The 27,484-nt window shown below is 37.0% G+C and overlaps 1 protein-coding gene across 1 annotated transcript in view; it reads left to right on the top strand.

Moving 5' to 3' along the window:
- The window catches only part of COL25A1 (collagen type XXV alpha 1 chain), a 504,591-nt gene that overhangs the window by 462,943 nt on the left and 14,164 nt on the right, over positions 1-27,484 (top strand). Inside the window, exons 20-29 of the mRNA XM_078002085.1 lie at positions 1,503-1,571; positions 3,907-3,951; positions 5,160-5,237; positions 12,881-12,925; positions 16,371-16,415; positions 18,983-19,063; positions 19,953-20,015; positions 20,637-20,687; positions 23,792-23,818; positions 27,345-27,425. Of these exons, the coding sequence (XP_077858211.1) occupies positions 1,503-1,571; positions 3,907-3,951; positions 5,160-5,237; positions 12,881-12,925; positions 16,371-16,415; positions 18,983-19,063; positions 19,953-20,015; positions 20,637-20,687; positions 23,792-23,818; positions 27,345-27,425 (585 nt within the window). The remainder of the gene's footprint in view (positions 1-1,502; positions 1,572-3,906; positions 3,952-5,159; positions 5,238-12,880; positions 12,926-16,370; positions 16,416-18,982; positions 19,064-19,952; positions 20,016-20,636; positions 20,688-23,791; positions 23,819-27,344; positions 27,426-27,484) is intronic.

Genomic DNA, 27,484 nt, shown 5'->3' with positions numbered 1-27,484 from the left:
TCCTCATCTGTAGAATATGGATGATAAAACTTTTCTCATCTATCCTGAGGATTAAATAGGATAATGCATGTAAAGTGTTTTGTGCAGTTCCTGCACTCATCCATGCTACAGTCATCAACAGCAACAATTATGAAATAAACCCTACTCATACTTCAGGACACAATTCAAGTCTCACCTCCAGGGATCCAATCCACAATAACAGAAATGAATGGGGATTCCCCTTCTGTCATATATGGCCTTATATTACTCCTTAATCCTGAACTATTTTGGTTTTTTGCGGCTCTTGTCTGCCTAACTACATCACTAGGTCCTTGAGGACAGTAGCCATATTTATACTTCACAGAGATATGAATATATTTAAAAAACTGTAAAACCAGTGTGGCTAGCATCATTCTGAACACTTTTACATTCATAAACTATGAGATGAGTACTATTAACTTTGTCCATTTTACAGAGGAAACTGAGGTATACAGAACCTAACTAACTTACCCTAGAACGCAGAATTGATAAATAGCAGAGCCAGGAGTAAAACCTAAGATGCTGGATTACAGAGCCAGGAACTTAACCACTTTGCCATGCTTCTTGCCAGCAGTGCTTAAAAAGTGACTACAGAATGAAAATGGATATTCGTTCCTATTTTGAGGTATAATGATGGTCTTTATCAATTCCATTTAAAGGTCTTTCTATTTATCAACATAGCTATTTGACAGGCATTTACCAAACCATTTCCTTATCCATAAAATGGGGATGATAATACAAACATTGGATAATTGCATATTAGTCAAGGTTCTCCAGAGAGACAGAACCAATAGGATATATCCAGGGAGATAGATAGATGAGTGGGGATTTATTAGGGTAATTGGCTCATGCAATTGTGGAGGCTGAGTCCCAGAACAGGCTATCTGTAGGCTGGAGGAGACCCTGGGTTGACAGTAGCATGGCTCAGTCCAAGTTGGAAAGCCTCAGGTCCAGGGAGGCAGATGGTGTAACTTTCAGTCTGAGGCTGAAGGCATGAGAGCCTGAGGGGCACTGGTGCAAGTCCCAAAATCCAGAGACAAGAACCTGGAGTTCTGATGTCCCAGGACTGAGAGGAAGAGCTCTCAGCTCCAGAAGAGAGAGTTTGCCTTTCCTCTTCTATCCGGGCCCCCAGCAGATTTAATGGTGCTGCCCCACATCGAAAGTAGATCTTCCTCACTCAGTCAATAGACTCACCCACCAGTCTCCTCCATTAACACCTTCACAGACACACCCAGAAGCAATGCTTTATTATCTTGCTATGTGTCCCTTAATCCAGTCAAGTTGACACCTAAAATTAACCATCACAAATTGTTTTGATTATAAAATGAGATAATTCATGTAAAGAGATTAATAAAATGCTGGGTACTGGGTAAATCAGTGAAAACTCTCTGCTTTATTTGGTTTCATTCAACTCATTTATTAATCTACAGGGACCAGCCTGGGTTAGGGGAATGGCCACTTACCTGTTTTGCAATTTGTGACAGGGTGAACGGGGGGAAGCAGGACCTCCTGGAAGAGGTGAGCGAGGGGAACCCGGAGCCCCTGGACCAAAGGTCAGTTATTCTTACATTGGAAAATAACCATTCTCTGGCTTGATTTGACAAAAAACTAAAACATTCTCAACAGGTATTAAAACAACCCAAATCACAAATAGTTTGTTGAAATGCGCACCAACTGGTTCTTTTCAAAAGAGATTTTACAATTCATCTCACCCTGTTTACTCTGTTCAGTGAGCAAACTGATAGCATATCCAAATGTAAAAGAAGTGCTGTCATATTAACACATTATCACTCAATGTATATTAAAACTTACTGAGAAAAAAATCCCTGTTGATAAGTGCTGTGTTAGTTTCTATGGTAACTTAATGGAGCGTAACACCTTGAAAATATTAGAGCTAAGGACTTATTTGACTGTTTAACCTTATTCATTTAAACTTTCTACAAACTAGTATGGTCACACTTTATTTTAATAGCCCATCCTGGAGACACAGGAAACGATTTACTCTTTGATGAAAAGGAAATTGATGCAGGCCAACACTGTTGAGACTAATGAGAATTGTTCACAGAACTCTTCTCATCCACTGATGGGAGGGCAGCCTTCAGAATAATGGAATGAACTGATGATATAGTGATGATAATTATGTTTAGTATTATAATAACCAACATTCTGTAGAGCCATATATTGAGGCAGTTAAAATAAAGTGTTTCCATTTTTCTTCGTTATTCTGAGTGACTGCTAATTTCTTTTCTTCTGTTCTTATCTCCTCTATAATTTTATCTTTTTCATACTCTTATTCTCCTGTAATAGGGGAAACAAGGTGAATCAGGAAGTAGAGGCCCAAAGGGGTCAAAGGTCAGTAACCAGATAACCATTTAAATATAACATGAGGCCTTCAAGATCTGTGCTTTTTACCTTTGCCACAGAGGCATGTTTTTCATGTTTTAGATTAAACTCTTTCACACAGTGGAATTGCAATATTTACTGCAAAATGGATTGCAGTAGCTCTATGATGATATCTCAAAACAATACATTTATTTCATCTTGCTTGTTTTTGCATAGTCTTGTGCTTCAGAAAATTCCTTAAGAAAAGTTGTATTTCCTATTTCATAGGAATAGCTTCTTTGAAAAAAATTAAGAACTTTCCTTAAATTATGTGTTGTATAATCTAATTTTTCATTTCCTGGCTATCTTTGTGATAAATGCTCAAATTATACTCTGTTTTTTAATTGACTGCCTTCATTGCATTAAAATTTTACTGCCAATTGAAATTCTCCTCTATATCATACTCTTTATACTATCTGCAATAACATATATAGTGTCAGCAGAATCATGTTATTTAAAATGCTGTTAGCTACTAACATGGAAAAAAATGTGTGCAAGATGAAGAAAATAGAGAGCAAAGATTATTAATGCTTCATTCATAGCAAATTTATTATGATCAATGTTATTAGCATACTGTGGATGGGAAGAATTATAATCCTTTTTCCTGCTTATCTTTATTCATCCTTACCCAGTTTATGGGAATCTGTAGAAAGACGTATAAAAATGCTTTGAAGTCTATACAGAAAAAGAACCCTATCAATTTAAGGCTGTTTTAAAGAACCTTTAAATCTACATAGGTTCAAATCTCTTCTCCAAAGTTTCAGTTTACATTTCTAAGAATTTTGAGGGCTTAGACTATTCCTCCTGCTCTACAATTGAGGTAATGCCACCATCAATGAAACTTCAGATAAATTTCATATTGCACTGAAAAAAGAGCGTTGGGTTTGCCCTGCCTCTGACCTTCAGCCCTGCCAACCTGTTCCAGCTGGCTGCTGTCCACTTCAGCACTGTCTGAGTGTTAAAATGCCTATACCTACAGATGAACTTTTCCTTAGATTCCCATCATCCGAGGGAGGCCTAGCCTGTGACCTTCCTTTCCTAATTCTCCCTAGAATGAGCTCTCTACTCCTTTCCTGTCCCAATTATCTATACTTTTCTTCTCAGAGGAAAAACAACACAATTGTTGGCTCTTTTTCCCTTTGCCCCAAATCTCTTCATAAAAAGGAAGAACATGGCTCAATCTGCAAGGTAAAAGCTTGCTTTGGGTGCCATAGAAACCACTTGCTTTGCCTTTGCAGATCCTACCTAGTGAGACAGTTACCATATATATTGTTGTTTCAAGATACTCTATTACCTGAAAAGGGAGTTTTTTTAAAAAAGAAATTTTAGTTCTTTTCAAGCTGTATCTTAAAAAAAGCATTTGCATTTTGGTGGTGGTTGCTGTTATTTTTCACTTCAGAGGTTCATATTAAAGGTGCTTCTGTATGGTATAAATACATTCTTAGATGAGAGATTTCTAGACTCTCCCACTTCTAATTAAGTTTTTTCTCTTTCCAATGGGAAAAGGGGGATCGTGGAGACAAAGGGGACTCTGGAGCTCAGGGACCAAGGGTGAGTGTTCCTCTCATCCATCTAAACTTTTGCTTCCTACAATCCCAGATTTGAATTCATGTCTGCATGGCTATTCATATGACATCTGTATTAATAATACTCATAACAGTATTGGAGGTAGACTACTGTAATTATTCCTAAAACGCCCCTACCTCCTTTATTTTCCTCACCAGAAGCAGTGATTGTAGGGATTCCAACACATAAACTAAGTTTCTTTGAGAAGGTCTAAAGAACTCCCCCTGTCTACTTTCCGTCTGTTTCCATCCAGCTAATAGAATTTTCCACTTTTCAATTAACTCAATTATAACGAAAGCAATAACCCATATGTTCAGTGTCCTTTTTAAAAAACATCAGGGAATTATGACATGACTAATGGAAGTTAAGTAGCAGATCTAGTAAGTAGGGTAGAAGTCTTAAAAATATACATGTATTCTATTGTTTGTTCCCTATTTGGTTTAATGTGGCATTCATTCCTGATGGGAAAGCCAACATTTTTCTACAGAACAATGTTCTATCTTTTTAAAGAATGAGGGCCAGGTGCAGTGGCTCACACCTGTAATCCTAGCACTTTGGGATACCAACGCTGGTGGATCACCTGAGGTCAGGAGTTCAAGGCCAGCCTGCCCAACATGGTGAAACCCCGTCTCTACTAAAAATAGAAAAATTAGCTGGGCATGGTGGTGCGTGCCTGTAATCCCAGCTACATGGGAGGCTGAGGCAGGAGAATTGCTTGAACCCAGGAGGCAGAGGTTGCAGTGAGCCGAGATCACGCTACTGCATTCCAGCCTGGGCAACAGAGCGAGACTCCATCTCAAAAAAAGAATGAGGAAGCAATATATGAAGTATGGATGAGGAACAAAAGGTTAGAGAATGCTTTAATAAATGTGAATAAAGCAAATAAAATTGTACAGGTCACATCAGGGTAGCCTATATTGTAATTTTCAGAAAATAGTTTCAAAAATTAAATTGTTTTTTAATCAGATTTCATATATTGGACCTACCAAAAACAGGATATAAGAAGTGGTTTTCCTCCTTTGAAATAAGGATACATTTTGAACATAATTATTTATATATTCTAAAGTACAGTTGGGCCTTAGTAGGGAAATGATGGTCAGAGAGACCTGTGAATTGTGTTTCTGTTTCTGCCATAGTCCACCCTACATGCTAAGCTAATACCCATGATTTTCCCTTGATTGGTTTTGTCATAGGGTCCACCTGGTCAAAAAGGGGATCAAGGAGCCACTGAGATCATAGACTACAACGGCAACCTCCACGAAGCCTTACAGGCAAGTGACTGTTCCCTGCCCTGACATACACTGAGAAGGATGCTGAGGAGCACCCATGTAATGTGTGCAAATATGAGCTTCCACACCCTCTATCCTCAGAGGACTCCACTGCTCAAGGCACCCCTTCTCCCTGTTCTCAAGAACCCATCCCCTTCTCTCTGCCCCAGTTTATCTTCTTTATTTTGTAGCATTTTTCCATCCTTTCTTTCCTTTCCCTTCCACCTTCAGATATAGTTAAGCCTTATGAGGGATAAACCTTGTGTTAGTTTGGCCAAGTTTTGCCTCCTTGCTTGCAGAGGGAGCGTGGCAAGGCAATCAAGAGCTCTGTGCCTCTGGGGCTGGAGCTGCTTGCATTCAAATCTCAGCTCTCTTGCTTACTAAATGTGTGACCTAGGGTAAGTTATTTCACTTCTCTGTGCCTCAGTTTCCCTGTCTACAGAATGAGGATGGTAGCAGTATCTGCCTCATAGCGTTATTGAGAAGACCAAATGGCACAATATATATTATACTGTTAGTATAGGAGTAAGCACATAGTAAGCTCTCTATAAGTATTTCTTATTATTGCTACCATATAATTCTTTTCATCTCATTAAGTAAGCAATCGACTATGTGGTTGTCTCTATCACCTTTGCTTCCTATTCATTCTTTTCATGTTTAGACTCCTGCATTCTAGCCTTTATCATCATTCTGTTGCCGCTTCTCTTACAAAGGTCAACGATAACCTCTACGTCAAGTCCACTGGACTCATCACCCCTGACCTTTTTGTGATATTGATATCAAACCACCTTCCTTTTGAAACTTTTTTTGTGTCTCTCTGACCTTCCACTTTCATTTCATTTTTTCCATTTTTCTTCTCTGGCGTATCACCTGTATTTTGGTGTTTCTAATTTCTCTGTCTATTCCCTAGTATCCTCAAATCTCTGATCTTTTCTTGGTGCAGCCACTCCCTCTGTGTTCTTCCACATTATGGCTCTCAATTCTTTCATCTCCAGATATAATCTGTGTATGCTCCCAGCTGTCCAAGAATATTTTCATTATGGATGTATGAATGCTTTATCAACTTCCACCAATACACACAATTATACTGGTTACCTTTCCCACCTACCTAATGAGTCCCTTTTTTAAGTAACCGGTTTCTGTTAGTGATACCGTGAATCTGGATTTTGGGGGAATAGAAAGTTTAGAGCAATTTTTAAACTATTCTTAGTCCTTTACTTATTCTATCTCACCAAGGGGCTTCTATTCCCTTTTTCAAAGTATCTCTTGAGATTGCCTGTTCTTTCCATTCCCAACTGAGTCCACATCCTGTTTACTTCATGCCTAATACAGCAACAACTCCCTGACCAATGACTCTTTCCCTAGTACCTCCTTGTCCTTCTAATTCATCTTGTGTATCACTCCAAGATTAATTTTTATAAACGATCATGGCTTTGATGCTTCTAATTTGCTGAGAAACCTAATGACCCCCTTCTGCCTACTCTATCAAGCCAAAGCTTCTCCATCTTAAGCCTCTATAGTCATGCCCTTCCTGTGGAGAACTTTTCATTTCTCCACAGCAAGTCTCCCCTGGAATAATCATTTTTATCATATCCATACAAATCTCCCCCTTTTTGCCTGTGTTCATCCCACTCTTCTTTCCTTTCTTTCCCATATAAATTCTACACATCAATCCACTGCTGCCACTCAAATGAGTTCTTCCTCTTAATCCTTTAAAACATTAGTAGTGGGGTTCTGGTGGTTTACCATTGAAAATCAAACTCCATAGTTGATTTTAGTCTTACCTCTTATGAGATTGTAAGCTTAGTGATAGAAAAACATTTTATGCTTATATTGTCTAGATATGTAAATATTAAATAAACGGTTATTGGTTGAATAAGTATACTTAACTCATGTACAAGCCATTTCTTTGCTTGTAAGCCAAATTAGTTGTTTTAAATATTTCTCTGCCACTTTGTACCTGTTTGATTTTTTCCATCTTTATGATTTTACTAACACAATCTAATTATGACAGATCTGTACCTCTAATAGGTTCTTTGCTACAACTATCATTTTTAACTAGTAGAGTACTAAGTCTTTTTTTTTTTTAATCTATCTTCAGCTCAGCCTATTTTTTGGCCTTTTCATTCTTTTTCTTCTGGTAAAATACAAAGAGAAGCATGTTTACTGCTTGGAGAAGTGTTGCTTGGACAGTATCTTTAGTCAAGAGCTTGAATTAGTGTTCCTCTGTGTAACTGGATTCAACGTAATCAGTGGCCTCTGGGCTACTGTCAAGTTCTAGAACTAGTTTTCTAAATTGTTCCCTTTCCCCACAAGTTGATAACTATTTAAGGAAAGAAAGGGAGACAGAGAACACAAAGTTTTGGTGTGCCTACTGTGTTTTCAAAGTTCTTATAAAATATAGGGACTTTTTAAAAACTTAGCTTATTAGCAATGTTGTAAATTGCCCTTGAACTACTTCCAATGGCCCCATAATTCTTGCTACCACCTTTAAGGGGTATCTACTTTTTTATCCTCCAAGAACTGCTCCAATATAATTGGGCATTTTTCTGCAACACTGTGATCAAGTTCTCAAAGCATTCTTTGCATGAACTGGGCCTGGCATGAGGCAAGCTATCCTTAGTCTAAAATGGAAATCTCTATTTTGATCTCCCCTCTATTAGCTCAGTCATTTAGGGGAAATTGCTTAATGTATCTATACTTCATTGATCTTATCTGCAAAATGAGGATGTTATTGGAATAAATGTTTTTCTGTAAGTCCACAAAACCTAATACTATTCTTAGGGTGATTTCTCAGAGCTTCTGAGCACTTTCTACTGATATGCCTAAAAGCATTGTACTTTTTAAAAAATGTGACACCTATATCTCGATATGAAAAGATACCTCTGTTTCTTTTTCTCATCTTTAATTCTATATGACTACAAAACAATCAATATCCCTCACTAGTTCATGCTTATGTCTCAACCTAAAGGTTTATTCTTCTTATGGGGTTGGTTGTTAGGCAACTATTTGCCTTGCTTATAGTTATCTTTTCACATCAAAACTATTGGTTTTCCTAACATAGTGCTCTAGTGAATTGAGTCCCTCATAAAATTAATACATTAGATTGAGAAGAGATAGTAGACATTTATTCTTCTAATTCTCTAACTAGTGATGGATATTTACACTTTTGCAGGTATGTCATTATTACCCCTTTTAAAGCAATCTGCTACAAATACTCTAGGATAATCAGATAAGTAGAAGTATATTACAGTTATAATCATACCATATTAGAAATATAAAATTTGACTGTTGCCTCTATTGAAGATTGTGATTTACATAAACATTGCCATAAGCTATTTATTTTTATTTAAGGTGGTTAAATTTCCACAAATTAGCAGTAAAACCTCTGTTTCCTAACTGACTCTTTAAAAAAATTCTCATTGCCATCTAAACCAAACCTGTTCTCTAGTATGAATCATGGGCGAGTTTAAGCTTTCACCATTATGAGAAATGAAAGAAAATAACCTTTAATTCTAAAGAGATTCAGATAAACATTTCAGGGAATAAATCACAAAGCAGGCTGCTGGGCTTTACCCAATTTGCAGTTTCTGTAGTTCATGCCTCCCATCTCACATCGTGTCTCACTAGCGAATGGCATGTCTTTCTCCATCACCACCAAAAATTCTGGTTTTCAATTCATTATTTGAGTTCAGGACAGAATCCTGCTGAGTTTATATAGCTTTAACTTAAATTTGCCACATATCAGAAATGCACAGTGAGCCACATCGTTAGGACTTCTCTGTGTGTCTGCATACTGGTGCTTCCAGATGGTGGTCAAGACTATGTATTTGTGAAGTTAGCTCAGCTTATTGTCATTTGTGTTTCTATTAGCTGGATGGAACACTATACAATTTTAAAGTTTCACAAACATAGTTATTTAACAAAATCATTTAAACTCCATCTGTTAGGTCAGTTACCATTAATAATAATCTTTTATTTTGCAGCTCATTATTAAACATGTTGTTATCCTTAAATATAAAAAATACAAACTACCATTATGTTCAGGTAAAAAATGAATTAATATATGGCACATGTTGGAAAACCTCAGAGAGCTCAAATTTGAAGCTCCCTTTCCTTTTTAGGGCTTTATGATCCTGTTTTCTAGTTAAAAAGTAACATGTAGGGAGGGAGCGGTGGCTCACGCCTATAATCCCAGCACTTTGGGAGGCTGAGGCGGGCCGATTATGAGGTCAGGAGATGGAGACCATCCTGGCTAATACGGTGAAACCCCGTCTCTACTAAAAATACAAAAAATTAGTCAGGCGTGGTAGCGGGTGCCTGTAGTCCCAGCTACTCGGGTGTCCGAGGCAGGAGAATGGCGTGAACCTGGGAGGTGGAGCTTGCAGTGAGCCGAGATCGTGCCACTGCACTCCAGCCTAGGTGACAGAGCGAGACTCCGTGTCAAAAAAAAAAAAAAAAGTAACATGTCATTAGAAGGCAATGATAAAGAAATTATTTCTACTCCTTAATTTTCTAATAGCCTTGTTTAATGACTTATCTGCACTGTAGGAACAACACCAACAAAAAAGTAGCTTTCTCATAACTACAAATCCAGTTCTTGTTCTAGGTGAATCCCTGAAGAATAAACTGAATGGAATTATGTTACACGGATGTGATGGAAAATTCTGGGACCTTACTTTTTCCTTATAACCTTGCCCCCAGTTTGTGGACATTTTACCTTTTACAACAATTTAAAAAAAAAAAAAAACAGTAACAACAGCTCAAATCAGAAATTGGAGTGGAATAGTGGAAAACACAAGGATGGCGTTCAACGGATATCTACAAGTTTAAATGTAATTGAATAATGTTTCTCTATGACCAGATTCCGTAAAGGAAACGTTCTCCCCTCTGTGAGTTCATAAAGTGGTTATCAACCCCATAGAACTCTCAGCACAGAACTTAGACCAGAAAATGTTAATTCAAAAATATGATTCATGGATCAGGAATTATGTTTTAGAGATTAAGACTTTTGAGACAGTATATTTTGTTACAATTCTCTAGCACTTTAAGAAGTTAGATTAATTCTTTCGGTATATACCCCAGTAATGGGATTTCTGGGTGAAACGGTATTTCTAGTTCTAGATCCTTGAGGAATTGCCACACTGTCTTCCACAATGGTTGAACTAAATTACAGTCCCACCAACAGTGTAAAAGTGTTCCTATTTCTCCACATCCTTTTCAGCATCTGTTGTTTCCTGACTTTTTAATGATTGCAATTCTAACTGGCATGAGATGGTATCTCATTGTGGTTTTGATTTTCATTTCTCTAATGACCAGTGATGATGAGCTTTTTTTCATATGTTTGTTGGCCACATAAATGTCTTCTTTTGAAAAATGTCTGTTCATATCCTTTGCCCACCTTTTGATGGGGTTGTTTTTTTTCTTGTAAATTTAAGTTCTTTGTAGATTCTGGGTATTAGCCCTTTGTCAGATGAATAGATTGCAAAAACTTTCTCCCATTCTGTAGGTTTCCTGTTCATTCTGATGATAGTGTCTTTTGCTGTGCAGAAGCTCTTTAGTTTAATTAGATCCCATTTATCCATTTTGGCTCTTGTTGCCATTGCTTTTGGTGTTTTAGTCATGAAGTCTTTGCCCTTGCCTATGTCCTGAATAGTATTGCCTAGGTTTTCTTCTAGGGTTTGTACAGTTTTAGGTCTTACATTTAAATCTTTAATCCATCTTGAGTTAATTTTTGTATAAGGTGTAAGGAAGGGGTCCAGTTTCAGTTTTCTGCATATGGCTAGCCAGTTTTCCCAACACCATTTATTAAATAGGGAATCCTTTCCCCATTGCTTGTTTTGTCAGGTTTGTCAAAGATCAGATGGCTGTAGATGTGTGGTGATATTTCTGAGGCCTCTGTTCTGTTCCACTGGTCTAGATATCTGTTTTGGTACCAGTCTACTTATGTTTTGGTACACGTATGTTTATTGCAGCACTATTCACAATAGCAAAGACTTGGAACCAACCCAAATACCCATCAATGATAGACTGGATAAAGAAAAAGTAGCACATATACACCATGGAATACTATGCAGCCATAAAAAAGAATGAGTTCATGTCCTTTGCAGGAATGTGGATGAACCTGGAAACCATCATTCTCAGCAAACTAACCCAGGAACAGAAAACCAAACACCGCATGTTCTTACTCATAAGTGGGAGCTGAACAATGAGAACATATGAGCACAGGGAGGGGAACATCACACACTGGGGCATGTCAGGGAATGGGGGGCAAGGGGAGGGATAGCATTAGGAGAAATACCTAATGTAGATGATGAGTTGATGGGTGCAGCAAACCACGATGATGCATGTATACCTATGTAACAAATGTGCATGTTCTGCACATGTATCCCAGAACTTAAGTATAATAAATCAAGCAATCAATTTTAAAAACTCATTTGTTTTTCTGATTAAGTTCACAAAAAAATGGAATGCCAAAAAAAAAAAGAAATTAGATTAATTCCATGTCGACTAATATCTTTAGTCATGGAACACACACACACACACACACACACACACACAGTTAGTTTTAATGCAACAAATGGGCTGCAGACTAAAAGAGAAAAATATACAGTTGGGTATTTCTGTTTTTCATAATGAAGTGCTCTCTAGAATAGAGCTTTTATCAATAGCAAAATTTCTCAGTTCACAATTATACTGACAAGCCTCTAGCATATACAACTTTACTGCATAATTTTTTCAATCAGGTGAATTAAAATTTTGACATTCTTTTTCTTCAGCTATAGGTTTTTAAAATAGGATTCTAAAAATAATTTTTAAAAAATCTCTACAACTATACTGTATTGAAGATAGGAAAATATGTTCTCAGTATCTTGTCAACTCCTTATAAGATCACAGTAGCCAAAACATATTCAAAAAGTTGATTATTTCACAAATGTATTAATGTACTTTGGCACACAAAATAGATAACTCTGTCTTTGTCAATACATTTTCCCAACAGAGGATTACCACCTTAACTGTCACGGTAACTCCTATTGCATGCTTTCTGTGGTTTGTGGTTTTGTATTTGGTATTGATGCATGCCAGTCAAAATGGTACTAATGTAGCTATTGTTTTTATCTGATACTTAATTTTATGTTTTCTTGTATTAATAATCTTTTACATTTGCTCCAGTTGAATCACTTTGTCTGCTTAGTGAAAAGGTCAAGAAAAAAAGTGATTGCTAATTTTCTTAAAAGTCTCTGACCTTATCTAAACAATATAGCTTTATTCTGTAGGGTCTGGGAAATCAAAGTCTTTGGGGTGGAGGGGCAAGGAGCATATGTAGAAACAAAGCTAATATTCATAGCCTAATTCATCCCAATAGGATAAGTGTGGAGCATGGCAGCAATTTTACATTGCCTTACCGAATCTACCCAAAAGACCTTCCATCTTATCTTTACCTCAAATGTGTTCATATGTTAGTATATAAATAGGTGGGTTTTTCTAATTATGTAACTAGTAAAAATTTTTCCTCATTGCAAATTTATATTTGGGGATATCTGATTACGATAGAAATAAGGGAAGTGTATAGTGTGCCTATTTAAGGCATGAATTTTGATACATATAATTACTACTTTTAAAAACTGTGCTTTTTCTTGATTTAGGGTCCTCCTGGGCCTCCTGGACCTCAAGGACTACAAGGGCCAAAGGTTATTCTTTATTTACTTGTTTCCATTTATCACATACAGTGCAGACAATCCCACATTAAGTATATGCATCTTTGAAAATCAGTCTTGCAAAATGCTGAAGAAACTGAGATCGGCAATATTGTTTTAGAGAGTGAAGAAAGGAAATTGAGGTCTGGACTAAAGGAAGATAGACATTAGAAAAGAATTAGGGAAAATAGGAAAAGAAGAGAGAGAAATTTAATTTAGGGGAAGACATTGAGAAAAAGAATATTAAACAAGGGAAAACAGTTCCACAGAAATTATAAATGTAAGAAACACTAAATGTGGTGTATGAAAAAAAGAAAATATTTAATTAAAGGAGGGTTGGAGAAAATTTAATTTGACACCAAGAAAGATCCTTGCTTCTAATGCTTTTCTAATAAAAAGAGTAAGGGAAGTTTTAGTATGGTGCATTCACAAATCAAAACTTTAGGGATCATTTTTCATAATGCAGTCTTTATTATTTACTTTCAGACATTTTGCCATTTAAATCTTATCCAATGAAACATACCAACTAAAAATAATAGAAGGCTAGAATTGCTTGCTTATATCTAAACTTTGTTGATGGCTGTATCCCTCCAAACTGAAGCTTAGTCATTCAACCATGTTTGATCAATTAACACATGGCGAGTGATTCTGGCTTTTCAGAACTGAGCTACATGTGTTGAAATATGACTTTCGTCATTGGATTCTTGTAGGAGATTCAAGTTATTTCAAAATTCATCTTTTGTTTACGCTTCTTAGGGCAGTTTATTTGCTAAGTCTATCATAACACACACGCACACATATCAGCTTTCATACTCTCTCAAGATACTTACAAACAGAAATCTAGTATATAGAAAATTTATTTTTCTATTATATAAAGGAATATAAATTACAATATTACTGAGCTCCTTGCCTATATATTTAGAACATAGATCCTAATTTCAAATAGATTTCATGTGTAACATTAATATAAGGTGTGGGATTTTTAACTTTCTATTTCTCCAGCACATTCTTGTCCCTAAGAGACATAACACAAAAAATTATACATAATCTTTATTCTTGGTGAGCAACACTGCCTGGACCCCCATTCAGTAATATCTTGGTGAACTGGACTAGATATCCTAGAAGGAAATCTGCAATTTCTTTTTTCCTTTGTGTAGAACCAACCAAGGGTCTAAGTTCATTATTTCACCTCCTCACTTGACTAAGACTCCAGAACCAAAATTGTCCCCAAAGCTAAATACGTATCTTATTTCCCACAAACCTCAAAAGTTTCTAGGACTTTTCTCAACAGTCCAAAGGCCTAGAGAAGCCCCAAAGGCACACATTCTTTGACCCAAAGAGGCAAAAAGGACCTCCTAGATTAAAAAAAAAAAAAAAAAAAAAAGCTGTATCACTAAAACCTGTATTCCCCTGGTTTTTACAATCCAGTTGCTATTCATGTCTTAATTCAGTTATTCAGTAAGTAATTTTTGAGCCTCCACTCTATGGTAAGGACTAATATCTAGTAAGGATACTAGAAAGAAATTCCAATAAAGGGCTTATGGCCTAGGGAGGGAGATAGGCAAGTAAAGGTACAATTGTTAATAGAGTGAGTGCATAGAAGGTCCCTCTAAGTCTTAAGAGCCAAGAGCGGCTTTGAGTTGAAACTGAAAGACAGGAAGAAGTTGCCCAGATGAATATCTAGACAAGCAATATGAAGGAGGGTTGAGTCATTCTCGCTTACCTCCTACCCTTGCCATCCTTCCCAGTATGCTATCATCCCTCCCCCACCCACCCCACAATGGTCTTATAATTGAGATCTTGTGTTAGCTGATATAGTCCTGTATGTGTTTCATGATCTGTCCTTGAGAAGGTTGGGATAATTGGGGTGGAATGTAGCTATGACCAAGCGACAGCAAAATGTAGCTTGAGTCAAGTATAGAACCGCTTCTAATCTTGGAACTCAGACTGAATGGGAACTTACTCAATTAGCATTTCTCCTTCATTTATCACACAAGAATTGTTTGATTCCCTACACATCAAATAACTCTTACAAACCCCATTTGAGAGGTGAAGGATAAATGAATAACTCATGAATTATGTTCTCCTTTTAAACACTTGTGAGTCATATTTTAAAGGGAAAAGCCTAGCAAAGCCATCATTATTGGACCCACAGTGCTGACAAGTATTCAGACTCTGAATGAAACTAGGGCTTAGCCAGGTGCATCCAACCTCAGCAGACTTGTTTGTGGCAAAATAAACTTTGCTGCTACCACAAAGAGCAGGAAATCTGAAATAAGAAAAGGCCCTTCCCCCACTGCTGTTCTTGCTTCATTTGTTTATAACCACAAGATCATACCTTCCTTAAACACTGGAAAGCTCAAATTTCATGCTGTACCTCATAGCTCTTAAAGTTTTTACCAGGGAAAGGAGCTCTAGCCATTTCAATATTGTCGTTTATAGTATCACCAAACAGGCCTTTCTAGAAAATATAGGCTCCGGTCAGCTCTGTTGGAAATCTGTCTGTGAGGCAGGCCTCTCACACTCAGAAGAGCTGTTTTTACAAAGTTTCCACAGTGTGGGATTCAGGGATATTTGTAATGGGATCCACATAAATGACTCATTGATACAAAATAATGCTTACTTTTCAAGGAATTTATTTAGTCACTTTTCAAAACTGAAAGGTGACTAAACATTCACTGTTCGATTAACTTTCTGGCATATTGTATAAATTTGCTTTTAATGGAACATCTTCAGTTTGAAAAGGCAAACAAAAATCTCTATATTTTGAGTTTGTCAAAAATCTTTATAAATCATAACATGAATAGTAAATATTAGTTCATTCATGGCACAGTGAAAGAAATCGAATTGATTCAAAAGTAATTTTATGTAGATTAAGATATCTGATTTATGATATCCTTCAGTGAGGCTTTTCTGGAAATTGCACACTCACAATCATGAATTTGTAACTAACTGTTTGAACTGTGCCAATTAAAATATTGTTGCAAATTCATGAGGCTTTGCATTTTATTTTTTTAGGTTAACTGTTATGTTTTCCTTTTTACTGAAATTGGAAAGTAAGAGAAATCATACAGAGGTTGTATGAAGAAAAAAGTTAACTAACTGAGGCAGATAGGTTGTTGTTATAGGATATGGTCAGCTATCAAATTATGTCTATCAGTTTTCTTTGACCACTCTGTTTTAACCTGCATCTCACATGGAGAAAAAATAAAAACACTAAAAGCATTGGATCTTAGCTACATATAAATACTATACATAATCTTGAAGAAAGATTATTACTTCCCTTAGTTTAGATATGTGCTATAACAGAATATTCTCGGGTTATGATGCATTTGCTGAAAGTCAAATTGTACTGTTAACCAACTAGCATTGTTTTTTTATGTAGTGCAGTATGTTAACAATGAGAATGGAAGCAAGTCATCTATTTTTACCTTAACAGGGAGAGCAAGGATCTCCAGGAATCCCAGGAATGGATGGAGAGCAGGTAATTTTCATGGATATATACTATTATTCAAAGCATCATTCTTGATTACTACTTTTATTGTAGGTTTGAAGCCAAAATGTCATGAGCATTGATATTTGATAACTTCTTTCTTTTAACCCTTTGTTCTAGAGACTTCATTGACTCTAAAAAGCAATTAGTTTGAAATTAGACCTTAGTTTTCTTTGCAGAAATATCTAAGCCATATGATACTTTAGTCTGGTTCTTAATACCTTATATCAACCTACCAGTGACTCCCCTGCAAATTTTTAGTAGACTTGTAAAATCATTACCAAGTTAGTAAAACCAGCCTAATTTTTGTCAGTTAATACAAATATGTCAAGATTCAAATCAGTGACGATAGCTTCCACAAAACTAAATCTTGCCTATATGCCTTATTTAGACAACGTTTTCCTTTCCCAAATAAAGATGACACCTAATCCCTAGATCCTTAGAAAATACAGAAACAGGCCGGGAAGTTGTAGCCTGGCAGAGTATGGTAGTATATCTCTGAGGGTTCCCCCTAAAACAGAAGTCGGCAAGCTTGGTTAATAAAAGTCCAGATAGTAAATGCTTTAGGCTTTACAGGCCACATACACTCTGTGCTGAACTTTCCTTTTTATTTATTTATTTTTGGTTAACACCTCAATATATTTTTTTTTTTAATTCACTCTGTACAAAAACAATCCCTGGGATGGATTTGGCCTGTGAGCCATGGTTTGGGGACCCCTGCCCTAAAAGAATCTGAGCTGGAGAACATGGACAGTATTCAGAATTTGGAATGGAATCAAAAGGGTTCATTTCAAGATCTTTAGTGTTTTCTTAGTTTCCATTATTTACCCGAGAAATGGCTAAAATCAGGAAAATCATAAGATATCAAAAGGATTCTTAATACAGCTAGTGAACATGTACTCCTTAGAAGAAAGTATTAGATAGGAAAATTAGGTTTAGGAGATGTTATTTTTAATATCAGAGTTATATGTTGAAACAATAATAATGCCATATTAAGTGAACATGTGATAAAAAAAAAACATAGATACCTTAGATGATTTGCTATATCATAGATCACTTAGAATTTTAAAGTCTGTCTATGTTACTTCTCTGACCATTGGTCATTATAAGTAATTAATTTGACATGCATAATGATATACAATGTGACTCCTACAGATATAGCAGCTAGCTTTTTTTTTTTTTTCTATAGGCTTTGCAAGGTCTTCTTCTGTCACTAAGTTGCCGTCTGGCTGCTCTCTGTTAGTAGATCCCTAAAAATAATCCAGGTGTTTTTAATCAGTAAGATCCATCTATTCATTCAGGCATCTACTCACCCAGTGGGTAATTCTGAACTAGGTACTATTAAATAGGTACAGTTAACAAGAAAAGTTCCTTTCCATAAATAATTTTTATCCATGAATAGTTTTTAATAAAGAAAAGATAAACAGGTTTGTGCAGCCTAGAAGCCCCTTACCATAATAACTATGATCATCTCTACTGAAGAATGAGCCATCAGTATATCGAAGTGAGTTTCCTAGGATGAAAATGCTTAAAAATATAAATTAATGTCAGTACTAATATTATAAAATTCAGGCCAGGCATGGTGGCTCATGCCTGTAATCTCAGCACTTTGGGAGGCCACGGTGGGCAGATCACCTGAGGTCAGGAGTTTGAGACCAGCCTGGCCAACATGGTGAAACCTCGTCTCTACTAAAAGTACAAAAATTAGCTGGGCATAGTGGTGCATGCCTGTAGTCCCAGCTACTTGGAAGGCTGAAGCAGGAGAATGGCTTGAACCTGGGAGCCAGAGGTTGCAGTGAGCCAAGATCACGCCATTGCAGTCCAGCCTGGGTGACAGAGTGAGACTCTGACTCAAAAAAAAAAAAAAAAAATTACAAAATTCAGATTTGTTAGCATTCAAAATCCATATTTATTTCCTCACTGTAAAGGAGAATAAAAATAACATTCTGGCTCACCTCATAGAGACATCATGAGAACAAAATAAGAACACTGTGAAGAGGTTGTCATACTTTTAAGCATTGATTGAGCATTAGTGTGCGGTAAATGATCCAATGATTTACCAGTCTGTAGACTGGACCATTGCAAACTGATGGTGACTGGAACTTCTGCCTGCAGTTAGGAGGGAGGGGAGTATAGTGGATAGAGATGAGAGAAATTTTTCTGGACATTTGTTATTATATAAAACTAGGTCCCGGTTCAGAATACATCCTGTATTGTTGAGAATGAAATCTATTAAGTTGTTTTCAGGTGTGGTGAGATAGAATTAGCTGCCAGGTAAAAATATAAAATCAGGAGAAATTATGTGAAAACCTAAGTTCATGTTTTTCATACTTAAATGGCCTAATAGAACTTAATCTATTTCATTATAGGGAGAAATAGTACTGATTACATATAGAAGGGTGCTGTAAGAAATAACTCGACCTAAAAACAAAAATCAGAATCATCTCAACATTGAACCCACCTACTAATGAAATTGATCTGGAATTCTATTTTCCCTAGGATGTAATTATCAGGGGTCAGTATGCTGCTTACATGCCAACTCTATCTATCATTTTTAGGGACTCAAAGGCTCAAAGGGAGACATGGGGGACCCAGGTATGACAGGCGAAAAAGGAGGAATTGGACTTCCTGGATTACCGGTATGTTTATAGTTTTCGTTTGTTTATACTTTTTATGTTATGTTCTTATTAAGGTAAATTAAACAATCAGAAAAGAGTTATATCATTAGCTGCAATCTCATCTAGTGGTTCATCTAATATTTTTATTTTGAAATATTTGAGGGGTATTATTGGTTAATTACTCTAGGGAACTCAAATTGTAAAGCTTGTAACCAAATGAATTATAAAGTAAGCCTTCATGTTTTCCTGAATTGTTTTCCCTAGAAGATAATAAAATAAACACAGTTGGCCACTTTAATTTAGTATGCATAAGATGATATTAACTGGTTATTATGAAATAAACCATAATAAAGAAATGAGCCAAAAAATACAGGACAATTAAAAAACAAATTTCTCTGGAAAGTGTCCTCTGTGTGTATGATACTATGGGATGGTGTTTTGTGGTTTTCCCCATAATTCTAACCCAGAATTTGGAGGAGAAAAATGTAAAAATTGTTTTAAAAAATGTAGTAAACTACACTGCCTTAGACTTTTTTATAAAACAAGGAAGTATATAAATGTCAATAAAAACTAAGTTAAAAGACTTACCTTTGCTGTTTAAATTGCACACCACCATAAAAGATATAACATTTATAACTCAATATATTTAACACCGTAGGACTTTAACCAATCAAGCTCAAGCCAGTTTGTATTTACTTTATATTTTATTTTACATATCACCCATAATCCTAGAGATTTTAGTAAAGTTGCTATTTTAAGCTAGAATGCAAGGAGATAAATCCTTCTTTTATGTAGCAAGTGCATAATATTATAAAATGTCAAGAGAACAATGGGATTGGGGAGAAAATTCAGTTGTCTCTTACACTGGAAATAACTTTATCTGCTTAACTCTGCTACTGGTTGTTTGTAGGGAGCCAATGGAATGAAAGGAGAAAAAGGAGATTCTGGAATGCCAGGTCCACAGGGTCCTTCTGTAAGTCCATGGTGGCTGAACTTCCATGGTTCCTGAGCCTCCTCACACGCTGACCTGTTACTTACCTATACCACCTCTGCCAGATGACTGAATAACAGTAGACAGACCTCAAACTTCTTGGTTTGTCAAACTGTAGAAGAAACATCCGTCAGCCTTGCACAGTGAGAGACAAAGTATATCAGAGGTCTGAGGTAGAAGCAGGTTTTCAGAGGACTGTCTAATCCTGAGGGAAAAAAAATCAATGGTTTTCTCATAACAATGGATAGATCTTTGTGAATATAGAACATACTTGTTTGTTTTCTCCAGAGTCCTGCTTATGCTTAGTGAAATATTTGAGTTTGATAGTAGTGACATTATAGCGTTTCTTGGTAATCAGTTGCTTCCTTTTCTTTTAACATACTTTTGATTTATTCTGGCTTTTGTAGAACTTTTTTTTGGAGTATTTTTTTAATTCTCACAAGGGAATTTCTAAATCTAGAGAATCAAACACATCACTTATTCCAGTATCTTTCTTCCTCTGCAACTACTAATGGCCTTAGCAGAACCCCAGCACAAGATTCAAGTTGAACTGCCTTATCTAAATGAAGTAACCAAAAACATTTTTATTTTTTGGACATACAGATCATAGGCCCACCAGGCCCACCAGGTCCCCATGGCCCACCTGGCCCCATGGTAAGTTTCCCTTCTTTCTAAAAAGTAATTGCTTATTTATGAGCATGCTACTAGAGAGAACATGAACACATCCCTCTAAACAGTCAGCTTGTATTTTGTACTACTCTCTGTGGAATGGATGGAAAATACCAGGTGCTTTGAGATATATTAACTTTATAGTGTTGTCATTCACTCTCCCAAACACATATGTTGGGAAGAGATAAGAGTAGTTTCGTGATAGAGGTGAGGAAAGACAGACAGATATAGCAAGCTCTACTACAGCCTTACAGCGTGAACACTGGCAAATCATTTTATCCAGCCGCTGCTCTAATACCAGCAGAATAAGATTTAGAATGAGCTGGACACAATGGCTCATGCCTGTAATCCCAACACTTTGGGAGGCCGAGGTGGGCAGATCATTTGAGGTCAGGAGTTACCAGCCTGGGCAACATGGCAAAACCCCATCTCTACAAAAAATACAAAAATTAGCTGGCCATGGTGGCACATGCCTGTAGTCCCAGCTACTCAGGAGGCTGAGTTGGGAGGATTGCCTGAGCCCAGGGAGGCCGAGGTTGCAGTGAGTTGTGATCGTGCCCTTGCACTTCAGCCTGGGAGACAGTGAGACCCTATCTCAAAAATAATAATCATAGTAATAGTAGTAGTAGTAATAGCCATTAAAGAATGATTCTGACAAAGTTTGAGGTTTGAACATTTTAATGAAATGTTCAGTAGGAACATTTACGTATAAGGTATCAAAACATCATATCGTATCCATAAATATAGTTATGTGTCAATTTTAAAAAAGGATATTTGTAAAACAGTATGATAAAAATTGAAGCTTACTTCCTCAGATAACATATATTGGTAGATCTTTTCCTTCTTACTTTTATGATACTTTGATTGATTCATTGAGCCAGGGCCAGTGTTAACTGCAGGTGTCTTGCAGTGGCCAATGGTGACAGTGACCCTGCCCTGAAGGAACTGATGTCCAATGAGGAAGGCAGCCATTAAGCAAGTATAATTCTTTAAATGTCAAACCAATGACGGTTGTGTTAAGGTTAGAATGTCAAAGGCAGAGTGCTTCAAATGCTTTTGACTGGAGCAGAATAAGAGCAAGTCAAGCAGGCTAGAAGGTCACATGTGTCTCTCAGGTGTAAATTAATCAAAAGACTTCAGTATTACAGAATAAGTAAATTATGGTCACTCTTTCCTCCCATTGCTTAAGAAAGAGCATTATTGGAATGATCTAAGCCACAGAGCATAGCCAGTCATCCCTTTCTGACTAGCTCCATTTCTGTTTTACACCATAAACAATTATTATTGACTTCTTCTCCTTCTCCTTCTCCTTCTCCTTCTTCTTCTTCTTCCTTCTCCTTCTTCTTCTTCCTTCTCCTTCCTCCCTACCTCCCTTTCTCGCTCTTTCTTTCTCCTTTTTTTTTTTTTTTTTTTTGAGACAAGGTCTCACTCTGTGGCCCAGGCTGGAGTACAGTGGCACGATCATGGCTCACTGCAACCTCTATCTCCTGGGCTCAGGTGATCGTCCCACATCAGCCTCCTGAGTAGCTGGGACTACGGCACATGTCACCAACCACGCCCAGTTAATTTTTGTATTTTTTGAATAGATGAAGTTTCACCACATTGCCCAAGCTGCTCTTGAACTGCTGGACTCAAGTGATGTACCCGCCTTGGCCTCCCAAAGTGTTAGGATTACAGGTGTGAGCCACCTCACCCAGTGTGACCTTATTTTCTTAAAACTAGATGGTTCATTAAGAATTAAGCAAATGGCATACTTTTGGCTTTTTTTTTTAATACCTCCTCTACTATAAGATAGAAAGTTAAATTAGAAAATGCTACAGCCTGTTCATATCATAAAATTAATTAGTTTAGAGGAATTTTAAGCCATTATTAAAATGAGATAAGAATACCTGATAAAGTAACAGCCATTTCCTGAAAATGCTTACCTGACACTTATCGAAAAGGAAAATATTATTCTAATGTGGACATATGTAACAAATATATAGGCATTGCTTAATATAAATTTTTCCTGAAGTTTTATAATTTTACTGATGGATATTTAAATACTCCTTTCTCCAAATAGTTTGTTTAAATCTCTTGAAATGTTTACAGCAATCCACAGTAACCTTAGTTAATTTAAGTTGACTAGTCTGTATATTTAGATTTTCTACAAAATACGTGTTTTATAATCCTGAGTCATGCATGCATTATGACTTTCTTCCACCGATAAACAATTATTACAAGAACTTTGAAGAATTTGTTTTTGTAAAAATAAATGCAATCTAAATAATAATGCTTAGCTTTCCTACATAACAATTTTTTCTTTAATCTTAAATGATGCTCCAGAATCCCAAACTTGGGTGTCATCTCCTCACTTCCTGTCTTCTTTAGATTATTCAACACCTTGGGTCTGGAAGAGTTAATGGAAAACCTCTCCTCTTCCCTGTCACTTAAAATCTGGGGCTTCTCTTTGGCAAATTTCTCTTCAAAGTCATATTTTTATTTCATTTGAACTCATGAAGCATCTCGCTTATTCTACTCAGACTTTTTAATGGTTTTTCAAAAAAAGAAAGAAGAGAAAGAAAGAAAGGAAAAGAAAGAAAGAAAGAAAGAAAGAAGAAGAGAAAGGGAGGGAGGGAGGAAGGAAAAGGAAGAAGAAGAAGGAGAAGGAGAAGAAGTCAATAATAATTGTTTATGGTATAAAATAGAAATGGAGCTAGTCAGAAAGGGATGACTGGCTATGCTCTGTGGCTTAGATCATTCCAATAATGCTCTTTCTTGAGCAATGGGAGGAAAGAGTGACCATAATTTACTTCTTCAGAATACTGTTTTTTCCTACTTCTTTCTTCCACGTAACCCTGGCGGATTTCTCCCTCCTCAAAGGTATTAGCAGACAGAATTGCTATTAATGAATTTCCTATTACAGAGCAATCCAAGAACTGGCAGGAACTTTTGGTAGGTAATAAATAATATCCACTAGCCTGCCTCTAGCTATAGCTCAAACAAGAAGATTCTTGTCTTACATCTCTTTTGTTATGTGATATAATATTCACTCCTGCTGGGAAACAGAGAATCAATTCTTAATTAAAAGCTCTGTTTTCCATTTTCAGGGACCTCATGGACTTCCTGGACCAAAGGTAATCCAACAAATCCCTTGATTATTTGATTTCTGCTTCCTTGATAATCATGGAGAAGCATGACAGAAGCATGTCTGTCCTGTCTTATTTGCCAAGTAATGTTGATAATCTTTGAGCCTTTAAGCATCCAGATGTTTAAATCTCATAACACAAAATGACTTATAACAAATTTAAGTGATCACCTGGAGATAAATTATTCCTCATTTTGCCTTTTTCCTGGTTACTATGTAAGCTTCTCAAATTATGAATCATAATGTACTCAAGTCAACCATTTAGAAGTGAATCTGATGAGATTCTCAGACTAGTCTAGATGCTTTTTTTAATGGTGTCTCTAGCTGTATATTTGGATGTTAGTAATTGATATTTCTTGCTTGCCATGTAGTCATACCACATCTAAATGCTTTGCCTCTCCAGCATCTTAATTTTGTATTTGCCCAGAGGTCATTGGTCTAGAAGTGGGTGGGGTATTTCAGGTGTGCTATACTGGGAAGAAGATCACAGCACTTACATGCATTCTATACTTTTGGGTTAAAAAGAGAACATGGGAGAAAAGCTCCTCTTTGTCAGAATTAGTGTAGCTTGCATGATGAAGATGGTCTCCACCTGTCCTTTGCCTTAGTCTAGACCAAGAGGACATCCCAGCAGATTAAAATAAGCCCTGAAAGACAAGCTCCCCCTTTCAGGGAACATGTGTGATAAAGACTTATGTTCTAATCTCAATCTTGCCAGGCTGTATCACTTTGAGCAGATTATGGACCCTCTCTGATCCTTTATTTACTCAACTGGGTAACTCACCTTACAGTGCTGTGATAACTTAATGAGGTATGATTATAAAACACTTAGCAAAATATCTGGTGCAGCTGTTGATAAATATCAAAAGACAGCTGTTATTGTTGCTATGTGATACTTGGTTCTGAACAGAAAAATTCTATAACTCATCCTCAAGCCTGCTTGAAAGAAGGTTCATGAACTCCTGAGAGTGCCTCAGTAGTGAGCTGGTGCAACTAACAGGTAGGGGCTGGGAAGACACATAAAGGCAATGTTGGCACTAGGCGTCACAAAGCCCAGAGGCAGGCCACTGTCTCCTCGGGGGACGCTGGCTCTCTTTAGCCCACGCAGCTCTAGGGATGGTGGCAGGTATTGGTCTGACTCAGAAAATCTGGGTTTCCTTTTCCCAGTCAGGCAGGTGACACCCAGGAATGGGAGAAGTTCACGCCTCTTTATTCTTCTTAGACTACCTTACCTTCCAATAAGGCCAGTGAGTTAACAGTATCTCAGAAGCATCAATTAGACTTTGGGGTGAGAGTACTATCTGGGGGAGTCAGAAAACAGGAGCACCATCTATCAGCTTTGTGATCTTAGTAGTTGTTTAATCTCTCTCAGCCTTTTTCCCCATCTGGACAAAATCAATGCTTCCTACTCTTGGATTTTTGTTTGTTTGTTTGTTTGTTTGTTTGAGATGGCATTTCGCTCTTGTTTCCCAGGCTGGAGAGCAATGGTGCAGTCTCGGCTCACTGCAACCTCTGCCTCCTGGGTTCAGGTGATTCTCCTACCTCAGCCTCCCAAGTAGCTGGGATTACAGGCACCCACCACCATGCCCGACTAATTTTTGTATTTTTCGTAGAGACGAGGTTTCACCATGTTGGCCACGCTGGTCTTGAACTCCTGACCCCAGGTGATCCGCCTGCCTTGGCCTCCTACAGTGCTGGGATTATAAGCTTGAGCCAACGCGCCCAGCCCTACTCTTGGATTTTAAGATGCCAACAAAAACCAGCCTGGTCATAATGACTAAGAATAATGTCACCAAGATATTTAATTTCATAAGTGATTCAGATATGCCATCACAGTTGGATTAGGAGATGCCCAAGAAGCTTTTGATTTCTAGAATGCAACAATTTATTTTGTCCATACAACTTCAATTCTTACTTAAATCATAAGTTTCAGATATTATAAAGTTGAAAAGACCTCATCGATATCTATGCAAGTTCCCTGATTTCATAGATGATAAACTACAGGCCCAAACAGTTTAGGTTATTTGCCCCAAATTACACAGCTAGTTCATGACACATCTGGGACTAGAACTTAGGTCCAGACTTGAAATTTGGTCTTTCTGTCACTGGATTTAACCCCAAGTACCTCAAGACCACTTGCTGAAAGTACACACACATGCAAAGCCACAGATCTCAAATTAGTCACTGACTATTGAGCCTTGGTCTTAATATCGTGTCCTCAATCAGTAGAATTCCCAGGATACTATCTTACCAACAACCGGCACATTTGGACTTCCTAGAGTGGCTGTGCAGCAAACATCCTATCTTCAAAATCCTGGATTTTTTTATGCCATGCCAATGTGTTTATCACTTTGTGACCCCCTTTGAAAGTTCAAATACATAACATGATTCCATGCATGAATCTAGCTCAGTGTTTCCCAGAATTTCCTGATAAGAATCACCTGGGAGGCTTATTAAAGATACCCATTTCTGTGCTACCATGGACTGGGTGGGGCCCTGAACTCTTTATGTTTAACAAGCGCTACACTGACTTACATCATTAGGCAAGTTGAGTAAATATTACCCAGGTTAAAAACCCCTTCTGTCATGTCAGTATAGCCTCTTCCCTTTCCCGTCCCAACCCAGCAAGACTCTATAGGGCATTTGTGTCTGAAATCATCTCTCATTCACAAGTCCTTCAAGATTTTCTTGGCAAATTAATGTCTACACATAAAAGTCAAAAATTATACAGGTCAGAACTTGATATCTAACATGTTGTTACTGATGGAAAATAGGTGTACTGTATTTCTTGGTTTTTAAAAATGGAGTCAATAATTTACCATTTACCGTGGCTTTTATAATGTCACCCTGAGTTAAATTCATACTTTCTTTATTCTAACATTGGGCAGATGGATAGTTAGTAAAACTACATTTAAGTTCTTTGATCTTCATATTTTATCCTGGGATTGGTGATTTGTTGATTAGTCCATGTAGGGATCTGACTTGGCAAGGGCAGTGAATGAGGACTTGCTAAATGGCATTACTTCAAACATCAGCTGCTACATTTTTAGTTCATTCCGTTGGACAACATGCTTAAAGGCTTAAAATATCTGTCTATAACCCTGTCCTGCATATTCCAGTTTTCCATTCCAGCAGAGTGGGTTTTTGTTTTTCTTCTACTGAATCTTCTTCAGCATCCTCCACTCGATTGTCTTTGAATTATTTGATCATAAAAATGTGGTATAACATGAATTTCCTTGAGATAGAACTGAAAAATTTAGGAAATCAACCATACATATTTTTATTGTAAGGAGCACACTTTCCTGGGAATTTTGATTTCTAGAATATTAATTGTTGATGTCAGTTTAGTAACTAATTTTAACTTTAAAAATTAATATTTGGTGCAAGACAAATCTAGCCTGACTCTGCTGTTTCCTAAAACTGGAATCTGCAACTATTTCAGAGACTGGCTCTCTTCTCTCACAGTTTAAACACCCATAATAGCAACCAAAATTGGCATTTGCTTTTGCATTTAGGGTGAACCAGGGTTAAATGGTGTTAAAGGATTGAAGGGTGAACCAGGTCAAAAGGGTGACAGAGGACCCCTTGGTCTTCCAGTAAGTAAAGAAAACTTTCCATTTTAGTGCAAATCTCAGATTTTTCTTTCTACCCTACG

Source organism: Macaca mulatta, chromosome 5 (assembly GCF_049350105.2).
Source record: "Macaca mulatta isolate MMU2019108-1 chromosome 5, T2T-MMU8v2.0, whole genome shotgun sequence".
Classification (NCBI taxonomy): Eukaryota; Metazoa; Chordata; class Mammalia; order Primates; family Cercopithecidae; genus Macaca; species Macaca mulatta.
Note: the sequence above shows the minus strand (reverse complement) of the source record. Positions and strands in the feature narration are given on the sequence as shown.